General features: G+C 44.4%; 1 protein-coding gene across 1 annotated transcript; it reads left to right on the plus strand.

Annotated features, from left to right (window-relative positions):
• Window positions 1-14643, plus strand: COPG1 (coat protein complex I subunit gamma 1). The gene is made up of 24 exons (XM_075287072.1): window positions 1-154; window positions 3479-3531; window positions 4416-4496; window positions 4758-4829; window positions 5653-5732; window positions 5834-5909; window positions 5992-6084; window positions 6205-6291; window positions 6372-6529; window positions 6606-6739; window positions 7059-7126; window positions 7218-7406; window positions 8144-8239; window positions 8331-8574; window positions 8655-8730; window positions 9090-9193; window positions 9283-9408; window positions 9744-9812; window positions 10157-10299; window positions 10388-10559; window positions 10814-10911; window positions 11275-11413; window positions 11587-11685; window positions 13163-14643. Exons 1-24 carry the CDS (start codon window positions 118-120, stop codon window positions 13291-13293), a joined length of 2625 nt encoding a protein of 874 aa, XP_075143173.1. The 5' UTR covers window positions 1-117; the 3' UTR covers window positions 13294-14643.
• Window positions 14644-16532: the final 1889 nt, after the last annotated feature.

The raw sequence follows: 16532 nt of genomic DNA on the forward strand, positions 1-16532 counted from the left end.
TCCCGACGTCCCACCGTGTCCCCCTACCACGCATGCGCGCACTGTGTTGTCAGGGGTGACGTGTCCCGGTGACAGCCTGGCAGGAAGTGGCTGAGCTCGGAGCAGGGAGTCGTAAAGATGCTGAAGAAGTTCGACAAGAAGGACGAGGAGTCCGGTGAGAGAGCGGGAGACGGGACGGGGGCTGGGCCCGAGGCCTGACTGCAGGTAGACGGGTCTGTCATGGCAGCGGTGGCGGTGACTGTGTGAGGCCCGGCCTGCTGCACTGCCCATACACTAGCCCTGCGCTGCCTGCTGACATAGGGGACTACAAGTGCCAGCAGTCTGTGTGCCAAGCCTTCAGGGGCATGCTGGGACTTCTAGTGCTCTCCCCTCAGCACCTTGTATAGTATTCCTGGCCTGGGAGGGGGTTTCTAAGTCTAAGACCCCCCAAAGCTGAGAATAACCCCATTACCGAGCCTTACTATAACCCTTATATGGTTTGGAAACCTTCCATAATGTCATGTGACCGCGGCGGACAAGTGTTATAATCATGTATACGGTAACTGATCCTGTATACGGTAACTGATCCTGTATACGGTAACTGATCCTGTATACGGTAACTGATCCTGTATACGGTAACTGATCGTGTATACGGTAACTGATCCTGTATACGGTAACTGATCCTGTATACGGTAACTGATCCTGTATACGGTAACTGATCCTGTATACGGTAACTGATCCTGTATACGGTAACTGATCGTGTATACGGTAACTGATCCTGTATACGGTAACTGATCGTGTATACGGTAACTGATCCTGTATACGGTAACTGATCGTGTATACGGTAACTGATCCTGTATACGGTAACTGATCCTGTATACGGTAACTGATCCTGTATACGGTAACTGATCCTGTATACGGTAACTGATCCTGTATACGGTAACTGATCCTGTATACGGTAACTGATCCTGTATACGGTAACTGATCCTGTGTACGGTAACTGATCCTGTGTACGGTAACTGATCGTGTGTACGGTAACTGATCCTGTATACGGTAACTGATCCTGTATACGGTAACTGATCCTGTATACGGTAACTGATCCTGTATACGGTAACTGATCGTGTATACGGTAACTGATCCTGTATACGGTAACTGATCCTGTATACGGTAACTGATCGTGTATACGGTATCTGATCGTGTATACGGTATCTGATCGTGTATACGGTATCTGATCCTGTATACGGTAACTGATCATGTATACGGTATCTGATCCTGTATACGGTAACTGATCATGTATACGGTATCTGATCCTGTATACGGTAACTGATCCTGTATACGGTAACTGATCCTGTATACGGTAACTGATCCTGTATACGGTAACTGATCCTGTATACGGTAACTGATCCTGTATACGGTAACTGATCCTGTGTACGGTAACTGGTCGTGTGTACGGTAACTGATCGTGTATACGGTTACTGATCGTGTATACGGTAACTGATCGTGTGTACGGTAACTGAACGTGTGTACGGTTACTGATCGTGTATACGGTAGCTGATCGTGTGTACGGTAACTGATCGTGTGTACGGTAACTGATCGTGTGTACGGTAACTGATCGTGTGTACGGTTACTGATCGTGTATACGGTAACTGATCGTGTATACGGTAACTGATCCTGTATACGGTATCTGATCCTGTATACGGTAGCTGATCGTGTGTACGGTAACTGATCGTGTATACGGTAACTGATCGTGTATACGGTAACTGATCGTGTGTACGGTAACTGATCGTGTGTACGGTAACTGATCGTGTATACGGTAACTGATCGTGTATACGGTAACTGATCGTGTATACGGTAGCTGATCGTGTATACGGTAACTGATCGTGTGTACGGTAACTGATCGTGTGTACGGTAACTGATCGTGTGTACGGTAACTGATCGTGTGTACGGTAACTGATCGTGTGTACGGTAACTGATCGTGTGTACGGTAACTGATTGTGTGTACGGTAACTGATCGTGTATACGGTAGCTGATCGTGTATACGGTAGCTGATCGTGTATACGGTATCTGATCGTGTATACGGTAACTGATTGTGTATACGGTAACTGATCGCTGGGGATCTGACTGCGGGGACCGCCAATGTTCGTAAAATGTAAACAGACCCTATACATGTATGGGGCTGCCGCTATATCCGTCCCATAGAGATGAACAAAGCAATGGCCGCTCCTGCACAACACGTGTTCATTGGTCAGAGCACCTGCGATGAGACCCTTATCCTGTGTCCAGACCACCATTTTTGGGATTGTGCCACCATAGCAAGGCGGTGCGGGGTTCTGCTCACTGGCACCCCTACCTGTCCGGATAGTGTGTTACCTCCTGACTTGATCCTATGCACCACTCCTGATCTCATACAGAAGCTGGTCTGGATTATAGGGAGTTAAATATTGATTATCTATCTATAAGTAAATGGGTCTGAACTGCAATACCAAGCAGAGCCACTATATGATGGACGGCGCTGTACTTGGTGTTGGCCACGGCACTTGCCAAAATACTGCAGCTGGTGGAGGGCATCAATATCACAATCCCAGCAAAGCCCTGTAAGGCCGGGGACCATGTAATGTAAATGCCGTATTTTACAGTCGCAGCAAGGTAAAATCCCATCCACACATTGCAGAGAAATACCTGCTGCGATTTCTAAAAGTGTCATGTTTTTGGAAATCACTGAATGTCATTTACACCTACGGCGGTTTCCCTATAGGTCTAACGCTTTATCACTGCGGCTCACTATTTGGCAAGGCCCCATGTTGCTTCCTATGTGTTTCTCATTCGTATTGAAGACACTCTTAGCTGTGGCTCAAAAACAGCAACAACAAAAAGCAGCTTTGTAGCCTCATCCACCATATCCAGTCCATTGCAGGTGTATTGTGGTTGCATGAAATCCTTCCTGTACTCTAATAGGCTGTGGAGTTTAGGATTTGGTCGCACTCCATAATATATCATTGCCATTGCCTGTCATGGGTTCCATCAGGTTTCCATAATGGACAGTGGTGCAGCAGGCGGAACAGTCTGCACTATATCCATCTGGTGGGTTTGATGGAATCTGCAGTCGATGCTTCAGCTTAGTGGTAGGGCAGAAATGTATCTGGTATCTGTTCCATCTGACTCCTCCATAAACATGCACACTCAGCATAGATAAGTATGCATGTGTTTTCAGCAGGATGAGGGGAATAAACTGCTGCCAGATACCTCTTATTTCCCAATAGTGTCCTCTGCCCAATACATATTAGATGTCAGTTCCTTCACATCAGATTGGCCGTCGACCATCCAAGGCTGGTTTATCATCCGATGGTGTTCGGGCCCAAGTAATCTGCTCCGAGTCTCTGCTGCCTAGACAAGGCTCAGCTAAACAAAACTCTGCATGTAACCGCTCCGCTGTGCAACACCCTGGTTTTTCAGATTTTTCTAGTCCATTTATTGAGTCTTTTTGTCTCCATGATCTCAGGTGGTGGCTCCAATCCTTTCCAGCACTTGGAGAAAAGCGCAGTCCTCCAGGAGGTGAGTTTGTCTTTTCTTAGTCACACCAGTCTGAATATTGCCCGGATTTTTTAAAATATACTCAAGTATTACAGTAGTAGAAAAAAATAGTAGTAGAAAAAAATGCAGAAGCAGCACAGCATACAAACCGGGTGCAAAGCCAAACTGGAAGGTGGCTAATCTTCAACTTTATATAGAAAATGGAAAAAATGGCAGCACTCCAATATTTAGAAAAAGTGTGGATTTATTCCAAGCAGCAATTATTACAGTAGGTAGAAATACCTGAAGTGTATAAGGGTGATAGTCCTGTGGCTCAATCCCTGCTCATCCCACTATTGGGCCACTGTGGCTGGGCTGTGACCGTGTGCTGTCTGCATTCGCTTCCATACAATCCAACCATTGAGTCAATATGCCACCCATAGATGAAAAGTTTCCCATGACTTTTTGCAAGATCTCTGCTTGTTTGTACTGAATTAAAACCTTTTTTTTTTTTTTTTTTTTACGGTATAGTAAACCCGTCACTATCATGTCCTCAGGGATACAGAAACAGGTCTACTGTACAATGTAATAAGCCATATACCTGTATGATCAGGACATGTATTATGGGTGTAACCAATAAATGATCTGGCCACGGACTACAAGCAGAGACTGAGAACCTGATCAGGAATTAATACATTGAAATATAGTAGAAGGTTTCATAACTTTTCATTATATATATTACATAATAGTAGAAAACTGCTGTAATCTCTGTTCAGGAGGATATTCGATCCTGGTATTAAGGGGTAAGCTATGAGCAGTGCCTGCAGGTCCTTACATCTGTGTCATAGTACCCATAGGGAATAACTAGGGGCAGGTTCCAGTCCCCGCTTTCCTCTTCTCATTGCTTGCTGTGTTTTTCATTGTAGGCTCGTTTGTTTAATGAGACTCCCATCAACCCCCGAAAATGTGCTCACATCTTGACCAAGATCCTGTACCTTATAAACCAGGTATGTTTATGGTGTGATATTGAATTCTATTGGAGGTTGCTGTGTCAAGCTAGAAGTAGTCAGAGATGTCGGAGACCTGTGGTTTCTGGTGTTTGGCTGAATGAGAAAAAATAATCCAAAAAAGTGCAGGAACAGCTGAAATCTGATTGGCTCAGTTTTTCCCCCTTGCTTTATATTTGATAACCCGCCTTTATCCCTAAGCTGCGGTCATGTCTGCTTTTGTCCTGTATACACTGTTGATATATTGGTCTTTCTCTGCAGGGTGAGCACATGGGAGCCACCGAAGCAACAGAAGCTTTCTTTGCCATGACCAAACTCTTCCAGTCTAATGATGTAAGTGATTCCTGCAACTTCCAGAAACCCCTTTAATTTTGTGCAATGCAAACTCCATCTACAGTGCAGAGTATAGGTGAAATGGGTCACTGGCCACTAGGAAACTGTATACATTATACAGGCTGCGCACATATGTTGTATATGATAGGAGTATTCAAGACCTACCTCAACATATGCCACTGTATACCGTATATAGGGGCGTGCATGGTTTTTCGGCTGCAATGCAGTGGTAAGACTCTCCTGATCACAAACCAAGATCTTGAAAGTCTGTCAATGCTTTGCATACCGTTATTGTAGTCAGTCGTCAGCCGCCTGTCACAAGCCATGTGTCTGGTGGTCCACAGTCCCCAATAAAGGATTAAAGAGGTTTCCAGGACTTCCATTTTGATGAACTGTCCTCAGCACAGGTTATTAGTATGTGATTTGTGTGAGTTCAACATCTGGGACTCTGTTGATCAGCTGTTCATTGGTCACATGGTACAGCAGCGGCTCAGTCCCATTTGAGTGATGGGGGCTGAGTTACTATACCAAGTTCAGCCACTACGCTATGTATGGTTCTGTGCTTGGTATTTAGTGAGGAGGCTGCAGCACTTGCCCAAATGTTGCAGTCTTTTTGGCCAGTTGACTATGGAGGTCCTGGGGGTCAGATATTTTATTGTTGTCTATTCTGTGTGTTCTAGAAAAAAAACCTTTAAACCAAAGCCCCAACAGAAGTGATTGTTCTAGTAAATGCATCAGGATGTTTGTGTTATTTAGGCGTTAACACACTTTCTATTGTAAATGAGCACAATGGTAATAAACATGGTCCTGTATCTCCCTGCAGCCGACCCTGCGCAGGATGTGCTACCTCACTATTAAGGAGATGGCGAGTATCTCTGAGGATGTCATCATTGTCACCAGTAGGTAAGTTTGGACATCCCTTGTCATCGTCCTGTGGTTATAAATGACCCACATGTGTTAGTGTAACCTTTAGTGGAGTTTATTGTTTGATATTTGGTTTGCAGTTTAACCAAAGACATGACCGGGAAAGATGACAGCTACAGAGGACCGGCTGTACGAGCCCTGTGTAAGATCACAGATGTAAGTGTTTTTTTTTCTGCTAGTCAGTATATCTTCCATTGTAGCAGTTTCCCATGATAACGTTATGTCTGTGTTCACTTAGAGCACCATGCTGCAGGCCATTGAACGTTACATGAAACAGGCCATTGTGGACAAAGTGCCAAGTGTCTCCAGCTCCGCCCTGGTCTCCTCACTGGTAAGTTTTCTGATCCTACTATGTAGACTGGGTATTAAACTGTTCACTGAGCTCCCCACATACACACTAGTGAAATCCATAGGACTCCATTATTTTTAACTATGTGTTTAACCCCCTCAGCATCTTCTAAAGACCAGTTTCGATGTAGTGAAGCGCTGGGTGAATGAAGCTCAGGAAGCCGCCTCCAGTGATAACATCATGGTGCAGGTGAGCTGGGTATCAATGGATCTGGGATCCCCGAGTTCTTGGCCTATATAATAATCATCTCCTGTCCTGCTGCCCCTCAGTACCACGCTCTTGGATTACTCTATCATGTCCGTAAGAACGACCGTCTCTCCGTCAACAAGATGCTGAGTAAGTTCATGCGTCATGGCCTGAAGTCTCCATTCGCCTACTGTATGATGATTCGGGTAGCCAGCAAACTCCTGGAGGAGGAAGATGGAAAGTAAGAGGCTCAGTAAGTGGGTGATGGCTGGATATCACTTGTAAGGATGGATAGTAACTCTTATTTTCTTTTCTAGCCGGGACAGTCCCCTGTTTGATTTCATTGAGAGCTGTTTGAGAAATAAGCATGAAATGGTTGTTTATGAAGCGGCTTCGGCCATTGTTAACCTGCCCTCCTGCACTGCCAAAGAGCTGGCGCCCGCCGTGTCTGGTAAGTAGGATTATAGCGGAGGCTGCTACTTGGTGTTTTAATGAAGCTGCAAATAAGTAGAAAGCTATTAAAGAAGAACATCTAGTGAAGAATTATACTTACATAGTATGGCGCCACCTGGTGTTCAGAGTGTATAGCAATGTGCACGTCCATTGCTTGGTGCTGGTGTGCACACAGGCTCAGTCACTGTCCACGCAGTCAGGTTCCTACATAGTGATCCTTTGTTCACTGCAGACAAGTCGGGTACAACAGCTTTTCATGATTTTTTTTTCTATGAATTGATTCTGCTTTTAATTCCGCTATATTTTTGCTTCCTCAGTGTTACAGCTGTTTTGCAGTTCTCCAAAAGCTGCCCTCCGCTACGCTGCAGTCCGGACACTTAACAAGGTACCGTGCTCTTACCTGCTGTCGTTCTATGGTCATTGCAACTTAATATAGGACTGTAATCACTGTATAATCTATTTGTGGATTGTTACAGGTGGCCATGAAACACCCGTCAGCTGTAACCGCCTGCAACTTGGACCTGGAGAATCTGGTGACAGACTCCAACCGCAGTATTGCCACATTGGCAATCACCACACTCCTGAAGACGGGCAGCGAGAGCAGCATCGACCGACTCATGAAACAGATCTCATCATTTATGTCCGAGATCTCCGATGAGTTCAAGGTCTGAATCTTGTCCTCAGTTGTTACTAATGGAAACACTCAGATTGACTTTGTTCACATGAAGCACTTTACACATTTATTGTGTATCCTTCAGACACCTTATATGTGTCTATAGTGAGAAAATCCCTTTAATATATAAAGGGATATTGCCCATCTTATCAAGTGATGACGTAACATTAGTTTTGCACCCCCTCCAGATTGTTCTCTAATGGCACCCCAACTAAATACTGTGCGGGGAACTCCATTCAGGTGAATTGTGCCCGACTGCAGTACCCGGCATAGCCAGGCGACTGGGAAACCTTGCTGTGCAAAGAAAACCTACAGCAGCGGGTCACAGCTCTATATTAGCACATTCCCTTTATTCCAGTGATGTCATAACAAGGCAAATAAGGTCCTTACAGAAAATTATCTGGACTTGTGAAATATATTTCAAGGCACAGCTGACCCTGGTAATGCAATTCAGTTCTATTTTAGCCCTGGTCACATGAACATGTATAGTGTACTGCAGTGAAGAGGCCAACGAGTTCCTTGCCTATTGGTGTCCGCCAGAGATATAGATATATATATATATATATATATATATATATATATATGGCCTTATCCCATAGGTCATAAATGTTCTAACTTGTACAACACTTAGCTTACCATACTAGACCAAAACGCCGTCTCCAGTTTGCAGCGGAGTGATTTGTGCTAGTAGTTAGATTCTTATAGTGCGCTATGTTTCATGTTTTCTAGGTGGTGGTCGTACAAGCGATTAATGCCCTGTGTCACAAGTATCCCCGCAAGCATGCCGTCATGATGAACTTCCTATTCACAATGCTCAGGGAAGAGGTAAGCTTACCTTGTGTTGCTAAGTATTCAGCTCCTAAATGATGGCAGTGCGGAGTCACTTACAGGCTTATTTCCATCTCTTTGCACACAGGGTGGCTTTGATTACAAGAGAGCCATAGTGGACTGTATCATCAGCATCATTGAAGAGAATCCCGAAAGCAAAGAAACTGGCCTGTCCCATCTGTGCGAGTTCATAGAGGACTGTGAGTTCACTGTTCTGGCCACTCGCATCCTCCACCTGCTGGGACAGGAAGGTCCCCGAACCAGCAGTCCATCGAAGTACATCCGCTTCATCTACAACAGAGTCATACTGGAGAATGAGGAGGTTCGAGCAGGTGAGCACTGCATAAGACTTCAGACCTTTTGGAAATGCTGACTTTGCTGTCAATGCTAATTCTCTCATTTTGCTCTGTAGGTGCTGTCAGTGCTTTGGCCAAATTTGGCGCTCAAAATGAAGACATGCTGCCCAGCATTTTGGTGTTACTGAGAAGGTATGTGAATTTATGTGTTATCCTACATTGTAATACATTTCTCAGCCTTAAGAAGTGTTGTCCATCACCTTTCTCCTGTTGATTTGATATCCGTCTTGGAGAGCCACTGCTAAGGTAAGCGGCATCATATCTCCTTGCCAGATGTCAGCTCGGATGACAGAGAGGGCAACCCATTGTTTTATTAGCGTCGCGCTTCTCTGGTCTCGTCTGATTCTGCAGCTCACCCATGTTATTCAGCCCAGCTGACCTGCAGGATCACACAGAGCCCACGGACAATTTCTTGATCTATTAGAGCAGTTGTTAATATAACCTATTAATACTCTGCTTTTCCATGCTAATTCCTTGCATACATTGTTCAGATGTGTAATGGATGACGATAATGAAGTGAGGGACCGCGCTACCTTCTATCTGAACATCCTGGAGCAAAGACAGAAGGCTCTGAACTCTTCATACATCCTCAATGGTGAGCCCGTTCATTTCCTACAGTTATTCAGACTCACTGGCAGATGTACAAGTGATTGTAACCGTGGTGTAATTCTTCCATCATCACAGGGTTAACAGTGTCCGTCCCAGGATTGGAGCGAGCATTACATCAGTACACACTGGACCCTTCCGAAAAACCATTTGACCTCAAGTCTGTACCATTGGCCACAACGCCCATCGCAGAACAGAGAACAGGTCTGCCATCCGATCAGTAGACAGTACAGAGCACCTTTATTATTGTGCAATTGCAGGATCTGGAGTAGTCTAGGCCGACTTCTCTCCTTCTGGGCCTGGCTGTATAGCTCTGCAGAGGGGATAAACGGTTCTTTTTTTTTTTTTCAATGAAAGTGGGTCAACCTTGGGGGCTATGTGTGGTATTGCAGCTGAAAAACCAAGCACATACCATGCACAAGTTGTATGTAAAAATATTTAATATTAAAAGTATCTAAAAAGTGTTTGCACTGTAAGACCTAGGTGTCTGCAGGAAGATTATTAGATGTGCACTGACGTGTTGTCTCTTGTTCAATTAGAAAATGCTCCTGCTGCAGCAGTAAGACAGCCCGAGAAAGTGGTATCCAGCAGGCAAGATATATTCCAAGGTAAGCTAACGATATAACTGGAAAATGATCACCAGCATACAGTATATCGCGCCCTTTTTGTAAAGCTGGGTTCACCCATGTCCGCTCGCTGAAGGCAATGCAATGCGAGAGTACAAATGCTCCACTGCCAATGACCGAGCCAACAAGCCGCTCGGTGCATTTCAGCAAATCGCTGCCTTCTTGCAATATCACACGGCCATTAATGATCAGACCCGATCACGTGATTTTCTGCCTAATGTGAGGAATTGAAATTCACTGATACTTTTATTAACATTAAAATGGAGAACCCCGTTGCACTATATTAGTATTTATGCATTTGCCCATAAGGAGTTTTTCTTTTGTAGAGCAACTTGCTGCTGTTCCAGAATTTAAGAGCCTTGGCGCTTTATTCAAGTCTTCACCTGAACCCGTGGCCCTTACTGAATCCGAGACAGAATACGTGGTCCGATGCACTAAGCACACGTTTGCTAATCACATGGTATTCCAGGTCAGTGACTCCTCTACGACTGCCGTTTGGTCGCTACTGGCACAATATAAAGTCTGTTGTCATTTACTGATCTCTTTCTCGGTAATAGTTTGACTGCACCAATACACTGAACGATCAGATCCTGGAGAACGTCACTGTACAGATGGAGCCGATAGAGGGATATGAAGTCAACTGCTACGTACCCGTGAAGTCTCTGTCCTACAACCAGCCCGGAACCTGCTACACCCTGGTGTCTATACCTGAAGAAGATCTCTCTGCATGTAAGGACTGGTCACAACTGTAACTACTTCATATCTTACAAGAGGATTGATAGTCTTAATAAGTCTGAGATTTCCTCTAGATTTAACCCATTGATAACCATGACCTCATCAAAGTTGGCTTCACCATGGAATTAGGGGACTGGGTTATGTCTACCCACTAACCATAAAGAAAGTGACTGCACATGTTACTTGGCTTTGTTCTCTCACCCCTCCACTTCTTATTTATTTCTTTGTATTTGCTCCTTTTCTTTCAGATTCTTGTACGTTTAGTTGTATGTTGAAGTTTACGGTTAAGGACTGTGACCCTAACACCGGCGAAGCTGATGAAGAGGGTTATGATGATGAATATGTGGTACGTGGGCTTACCCCCTTGATGACAGTCACTACGCCTGCACACAGTTGTCTACATGTACATGGCTAGCGCAGCTCATTCTCCTATGGCCAGGATGCTACCAAGCTCCGATCCTGGCTGTTTAACCATTTGCTCACCATGGCCAAGTAATCACAACACGATAAAACGTATTTTGCTGCTTCATTTGGTTCCCTGGATTTTGCTCGCTGTTATTGAACACTAAGCGTTGCCCTAACAGCCTGTGTCGTAGTGTTTCTGCCATGTGAACCTAGCCTTACTGTACTGAAGTATGTGAACCCTCCCCCCTTCCCCAATTCAGATCATTATTTGTCATTCTTACGGCGGTTTATCTCTTCTCGGTAGTTGGAGGACATCGAGGTGACGGTGGTGGATCACATACAGAAGGTTCTGAAGCCAAACTTCGTAGCCGCTTGGGATGAGGTCGGAGATGAGTTTGAGAAAGAAGAAACTTTCAATCTGTCAACAATCAAAAGTTTAGAAGGTAAAAGCTCAGTTCAGGAAATCTGAGCCCGTAATAAGACGTCTGCGGAGTGTCAGAGCGTGTCATGTGTGTTATACTGGACCATGAGTGATGTACATGGCACCTGTTATCTGGTGAATACGTTCTATCATTACTGCCCTGTAAGACATTCGGATGTGTCTTCTAATCCACAGATGCAGTTGGAAATGTAATAAAATTCCTTGGAATGCAGCCGTGTGAGAGGTCAGATAAGGTACCGGATAACAAGAACGCGCACACGTTATACCTGGCAGGTAAGTATTCTGGCCCGACTGGAAATGTATTTATATAGTATATAACAGCATCTAAGGCCTATGGATGATGTGCAGAATAGTGAGCGCAGCTCTGGAGTATAATACAGGATAAGTAATGTAATGTATGTACACAGTGACTGCAGCAGCAGAATAGTGAGCGCAGCTCTGGAGTATAATACAGGATAAGTAATGTAATGTATGTACACAGCGACTGCACCAGCAGAATAGTGAGCGCAGCTCTGGAGTATAATACAGGATAAGTAATGTAATGTATGTACACAGCGACTGCACCAGCAGAATAGTGAGCGCAGCTCTGGAGTATAATACAGGATAAGTAATGTATGTACACAGTGACTGCATCAGCAGAATAGTGAGCGCAGCTCTGGAGTATAATACTGGAGAAGTAATGTAATGTATGTACACAGTGACTGTACCAGCAGAATAGTGACCGCAGCTCTGGAGTATAATACAGGATAAGTAATGTAATGTATGTACACAGTGACTGTACCAGCAGAATAGTGAGCGCAGCTCTGGAGTATAATACAGGATAAGTAATGTAATGTATGTACACAGTGACTGTACCAGCAGAATAGTGAGCGCAGCTCTGGAGTATAATACAGGATAAGTAATGTAATGTATGTACACAGTGACTGCACCAGCAGAATAGTGAGCGCAGCTCTGGAGTATAATACAGGATAAGTAATGTAATGTATGTACACAGTGACTGCACCAGCAGAATAGTGAGCGCAGCTCTGGAGTATAATACAGGATAAGTAATGTAATGTATGTACACAGTGACTGTACCAGCAGAATAGTGAGCGCAGCTCTGGAGTATAATACAGGATAAGTAATGTAATGTATGTACACAGTGACTATACCAGCAGAATAGTGAGCGCAGCTCTGGAGTATAATACAGGATAAGTAATGTAATGTATGTACACAGTGACTGCACCAGCAGAATAGTGAGCGCAGCTCTGGAGTATAATACAGGATAAGTAATGTAATGTATGTACACAGTGACTGCACCAGCAGAATAGTGAGCGCAGCTCTGGAGTATAATACAGGATAAGTAATGTAATGCATGTACACAGTGACTGCACCAGCAGAATAGTGAGCGCAGCTCTGGAGTATAATACAGGATAAGTAATGTAATGTATGTACACAGTGACTGCACCAGCAGAATAGTGAGCGCAGCTCTGGAGCATAATACAGGATAAGTAATGTAATGTATGTACACAGTGACTGTACCAGCAGAATAGTGAGCGCAGCTCTGGAGTATAATACAGGATAAGTAATGTAATGTATGTACACAGTGACTGTACCAGCAGAATAGTGAGCGCAGCTCTGGAGTATAATACAGGATGTAACTCTGGATAAGTAAAACAATGCATGTACAGAGTGGCAGAAGTATGAAAACTGTAAAATGGTTGACATTGTAGAATTCTCTCTTATCAGAGTCTTTCTGCTTCTTGTACAGGTGTGTTTCGGGGTGGCCATGACATCTTAGTACGTGCAAAGTTGGTTTTGACCGACACTGTGACTATGCAGGTTACAGCCCGGAGCAAAGAGGAATATCCCGTCGACGCTATCATGGCATCAGTGGGTTAGAACTGGCAGTTTTTTAGGCTGTAGAAAGAAAGGGAGTTGCGTTGTACAGTCCATTAACCCTTCACAGCCAGAGGGTGCCTTGAACACATGGGAACACTACAGCATAGTATATTTCAGTCCTCCTGGTTTTTACACTGCTCAGACCTTTGGCCCGGGCTTTGCCGTTTCCTAGTCATTTACCATGAGCCTCTTTTATTAGGTGGGCAGGGGATACATATATACTGTCTTTGGGGATCCTGTAATTATTGGTTCTGCTTTTGTAATGAGAGAAATGTGACCTTTTCCTTGCTGATAAATTATTGACTTTAGATATTGATTTCCTTCTATAGTTCCCTGCTCAGTTGGGACATTACATATAAGCGGCTCCTTCCCCACCTCGATTCAGTGATGTGGCCCTAGTCTTACTCTCTGCTGCTTGCACCATTTGGCTGGGTTTTGCTGACTCTGGATATCGATTGGCCAAACATTCCTACAAAATTCACTTAGAGGGGTATTAATGGGGCTTCTTTGTAGGGATGGTCAGTGACCGCTTTACATTCTATAAGGGCACCATTAAAGGGGTTTCCCATTACTAACAATCATCCCGTATCCTGATTGCTTGTATATTTCCTTTGAGATACGATTCCTTAGGGGTTGTACAATGAACAAGATGTATCTGCTATCCACAAAGAAGGCAACAAGTGTCTGATTGTCTATTAACCATCCGAGCGGTCTTGCACCACCAGTCAGACGCTTATTCCCGATCCTGTGTGCAGTAGATAAGTCATCTTTGTTGTACGAAACCTTTAAATTCCACCTGTAAATATAGTAGAAATTGCTCCGACATGGTGAGCCCAGACCCCTATTCATTTCCTAAACAAAGAAGGCCCCAATCATTTTGATGCTGCTGAGTGATACCCATAGGTTATGAGCGGCTCCAGGACATCGGTGGGGGACATGACCCCCCCCCCCCAGCTCATAGACCACAACTGATCTTAGATAATAATACAAGGCTTTAGTCTCCTATAAAGTCACCTAGAATTTCTGAACTATTTTTAAAGCGCCCTTTCCATGACCTATATAGCCAAATAGAAGTGTCAGCCCCCTCCTGACTTGTCCCCTGTGTCCTCCCATAATACGATATCCCACCTTGTGTTTTGAGGACTCTCATCTGGTATGTTCATTCTCGGATGATAATGCATCGGGCACCTGATGGAAATCTGTAAGCTGGCATTATAGGACGACGCCGTGTCCAGTGCTCTGGAGCGTATCCGCTTGTGTATTCTGTATACTCAGACTTTTGCTTTTTTTTTGTATGCAAAATAAGAGCCTATCGTGACAGACCAGAATAAAATCATGAATCAAAGTCTGTGCGGGATTCTGTGTATTCTGTTCTATGGTTAGTCTCGTCTTTAGGGGTTAAAGTTTCCAATCAATGTAAGTCAACAAGGATCTAACAGCAAGTCAGTAGGATGAAAGTAACCTCTAATGGCCCGGACCCCTATCAAGTCAGAGAGGTCACCTCTGGCACATACACCAATATGAGAACTGGGGTCCTGTGCAATGTATGGCTTATATGGAGTGTAATATCCTAAAACAGACAGGCCGTGATCCAGCAGGAAGACAGGGCTAATGGACATAGAGCTGCCGGCTCAGCACCCACCTGTACGGGGCGCTCATGTTCTGGTAGAGTCTTCAGACCACATTCACACAGCCATAATACTTCTGTATGACGCATTAGACCTGCAGTGCCGTACTGAAAATGTGAACACAGCACAAGTGAGTAGTCCCGTGGGGAGACAGAGACTCAGAGTATCTTATATGCCTGTGATGAGAGTCCTGCTCAGTGTTTAGTGCGGGATATACAGCCGACATACAGTCTGTAGGTCACAGTCCGCTCACTGACCTCTAAAACTGGCCTAAAAATAGCAAAAACTGAGTAAAATTGTAAAGAATGAACATCACCTCTTAACAGTCTGCAAAAAATAGTCCTTTCTGGTCATGAAATGTAAACTTAACAGATAAAATACTTTTTAGCCAATTGTAGGTAATAATGAGGTTCTGCAGTAGCTGAGGCCTGCATTACAGTGTTAGTTGCCCAATTTGTTCCTGTTTTCGCCCTTCCTCCCGGTCTCCTTCACCTCTCCTGTCTGTACAGTCACATGTCAGCAGCCTATGTGCCGCTTCTCATATGTAATGTCAGGGGTCTATTCACATGCAGCAGATTTATTAGAGAATTGGGCAACTAAAAATCAGCTAATTTTCCCAAATGAGGTCGTTTTGGAAGGTGCGGATGGATTTCTGTAAGCCTTGTTCAGATGACTGTGAGGCCTCATATATGTATAGTACCCCCCCCCCCATAGGTCCACATATATCTAGTACACCCTGAGAGGTCTGTATACAGTATTGCCCCCCCTGCAATTCTGTCAGATAATACTCCTGTTCTTCCAGATAATGATTGCAGTCACAAATTCTTTGGTATTTTCTTCATTTAATTTGTCTTCAATGGAAAACCACAAAAAGAATTGTCAAAAAGCCAAATTGGATATAATTCCACAGCAAACATAAAAAAGGGGGTGGACAAAAGTATTGGCACTGTTTGAAAATCATGTGATGCTTCTCTAATTTGTGTAATTAACAGCACCTGTTACTTACCTGAGGCACCTAACAGGTGGTGGCAATAACTAAATCACACTTGCAGCCAGTTGAAATGGATTAAAATTGACTCCACCTCTGTCCTGTGTCCTTGTGTGACCACATTGAACATGGAGAAAAGAAAGAAGACCAAAGAACTGTCTGAGGACTTAAGAAGCAAAATTGTGAGGAAGCCTGAGCAATCTCAAGGCTACAAGTCCATCTCCAAAGACCTGAATGTTCCTGTGTCTACCGTGCGCAGTGTCCTCAAGAAGTGTAAAGCCCATGGCCCTGTGGCTAACCTCCCTAGATGTGGACGCAAAAGAAACATTGACCAGAGATTTCACCGCAAGATTGTGCGGATGGCGGATAAAGAACCTCGACTAACATCCAAACAAGTCCCATCTGCCCTGCAGTCCGAGGGTACAACAGTGTCACCCCGTACTATCCAGCGTCAGCGTCTGAATGAGAAGAGACTGTATGGTAGGAGACCCAGGAAGACCCCACTTCTTACCCAGAGACATAAGCCAGGCTGGAGTTTGCCAAAACTTACCTGAGAAAGCCAAAACCGTTCTGGAAGAATGTTCTCTGGTCAGAGGAGACAAAAGTAGGAAAAGGCATCAACA

The sequence above is a fragment of the Leptodactylus fuscus genome, chromosome 9 (assembly GCF_031893055.1).
Source record: "Leptodactylus fuscus isolate aLepFus1 chromosome 9, aLepFus1.hap2, whole genome shotgun sequence".
NCBI classification, from domain to species: domain Eukaryota; kingdom Metazoa; phylum Chordata; class Amphibia; order Anura; family Leptodactylidae; genus Leptodactylus; species Leptodactylus fuscus.

Bases quoted from the DNA above. Each gene is read 5' to 3' on its own strand.
- COPG1 (XM_075287072.1), top strand. From the start codon at position 118: ATGCTGAAGAAGTTCGACAAGAAGGACGAGGAGTCCG. The intron at 4,830-5,652 runs GTAAGTGATTCC...ATCTCCCTGCAG, and splicing joins AACTCTTCCAGTCTAATGAT to CCGACCCTGCGCAGGATGTG. The intron at 9,194-9,282 runs GTGAGCCCGTTC...CCATCATCACAG, and splicing joins CTCTTCATACATCCTCAATG to GGTTAACAGTGTCCGTCCCA.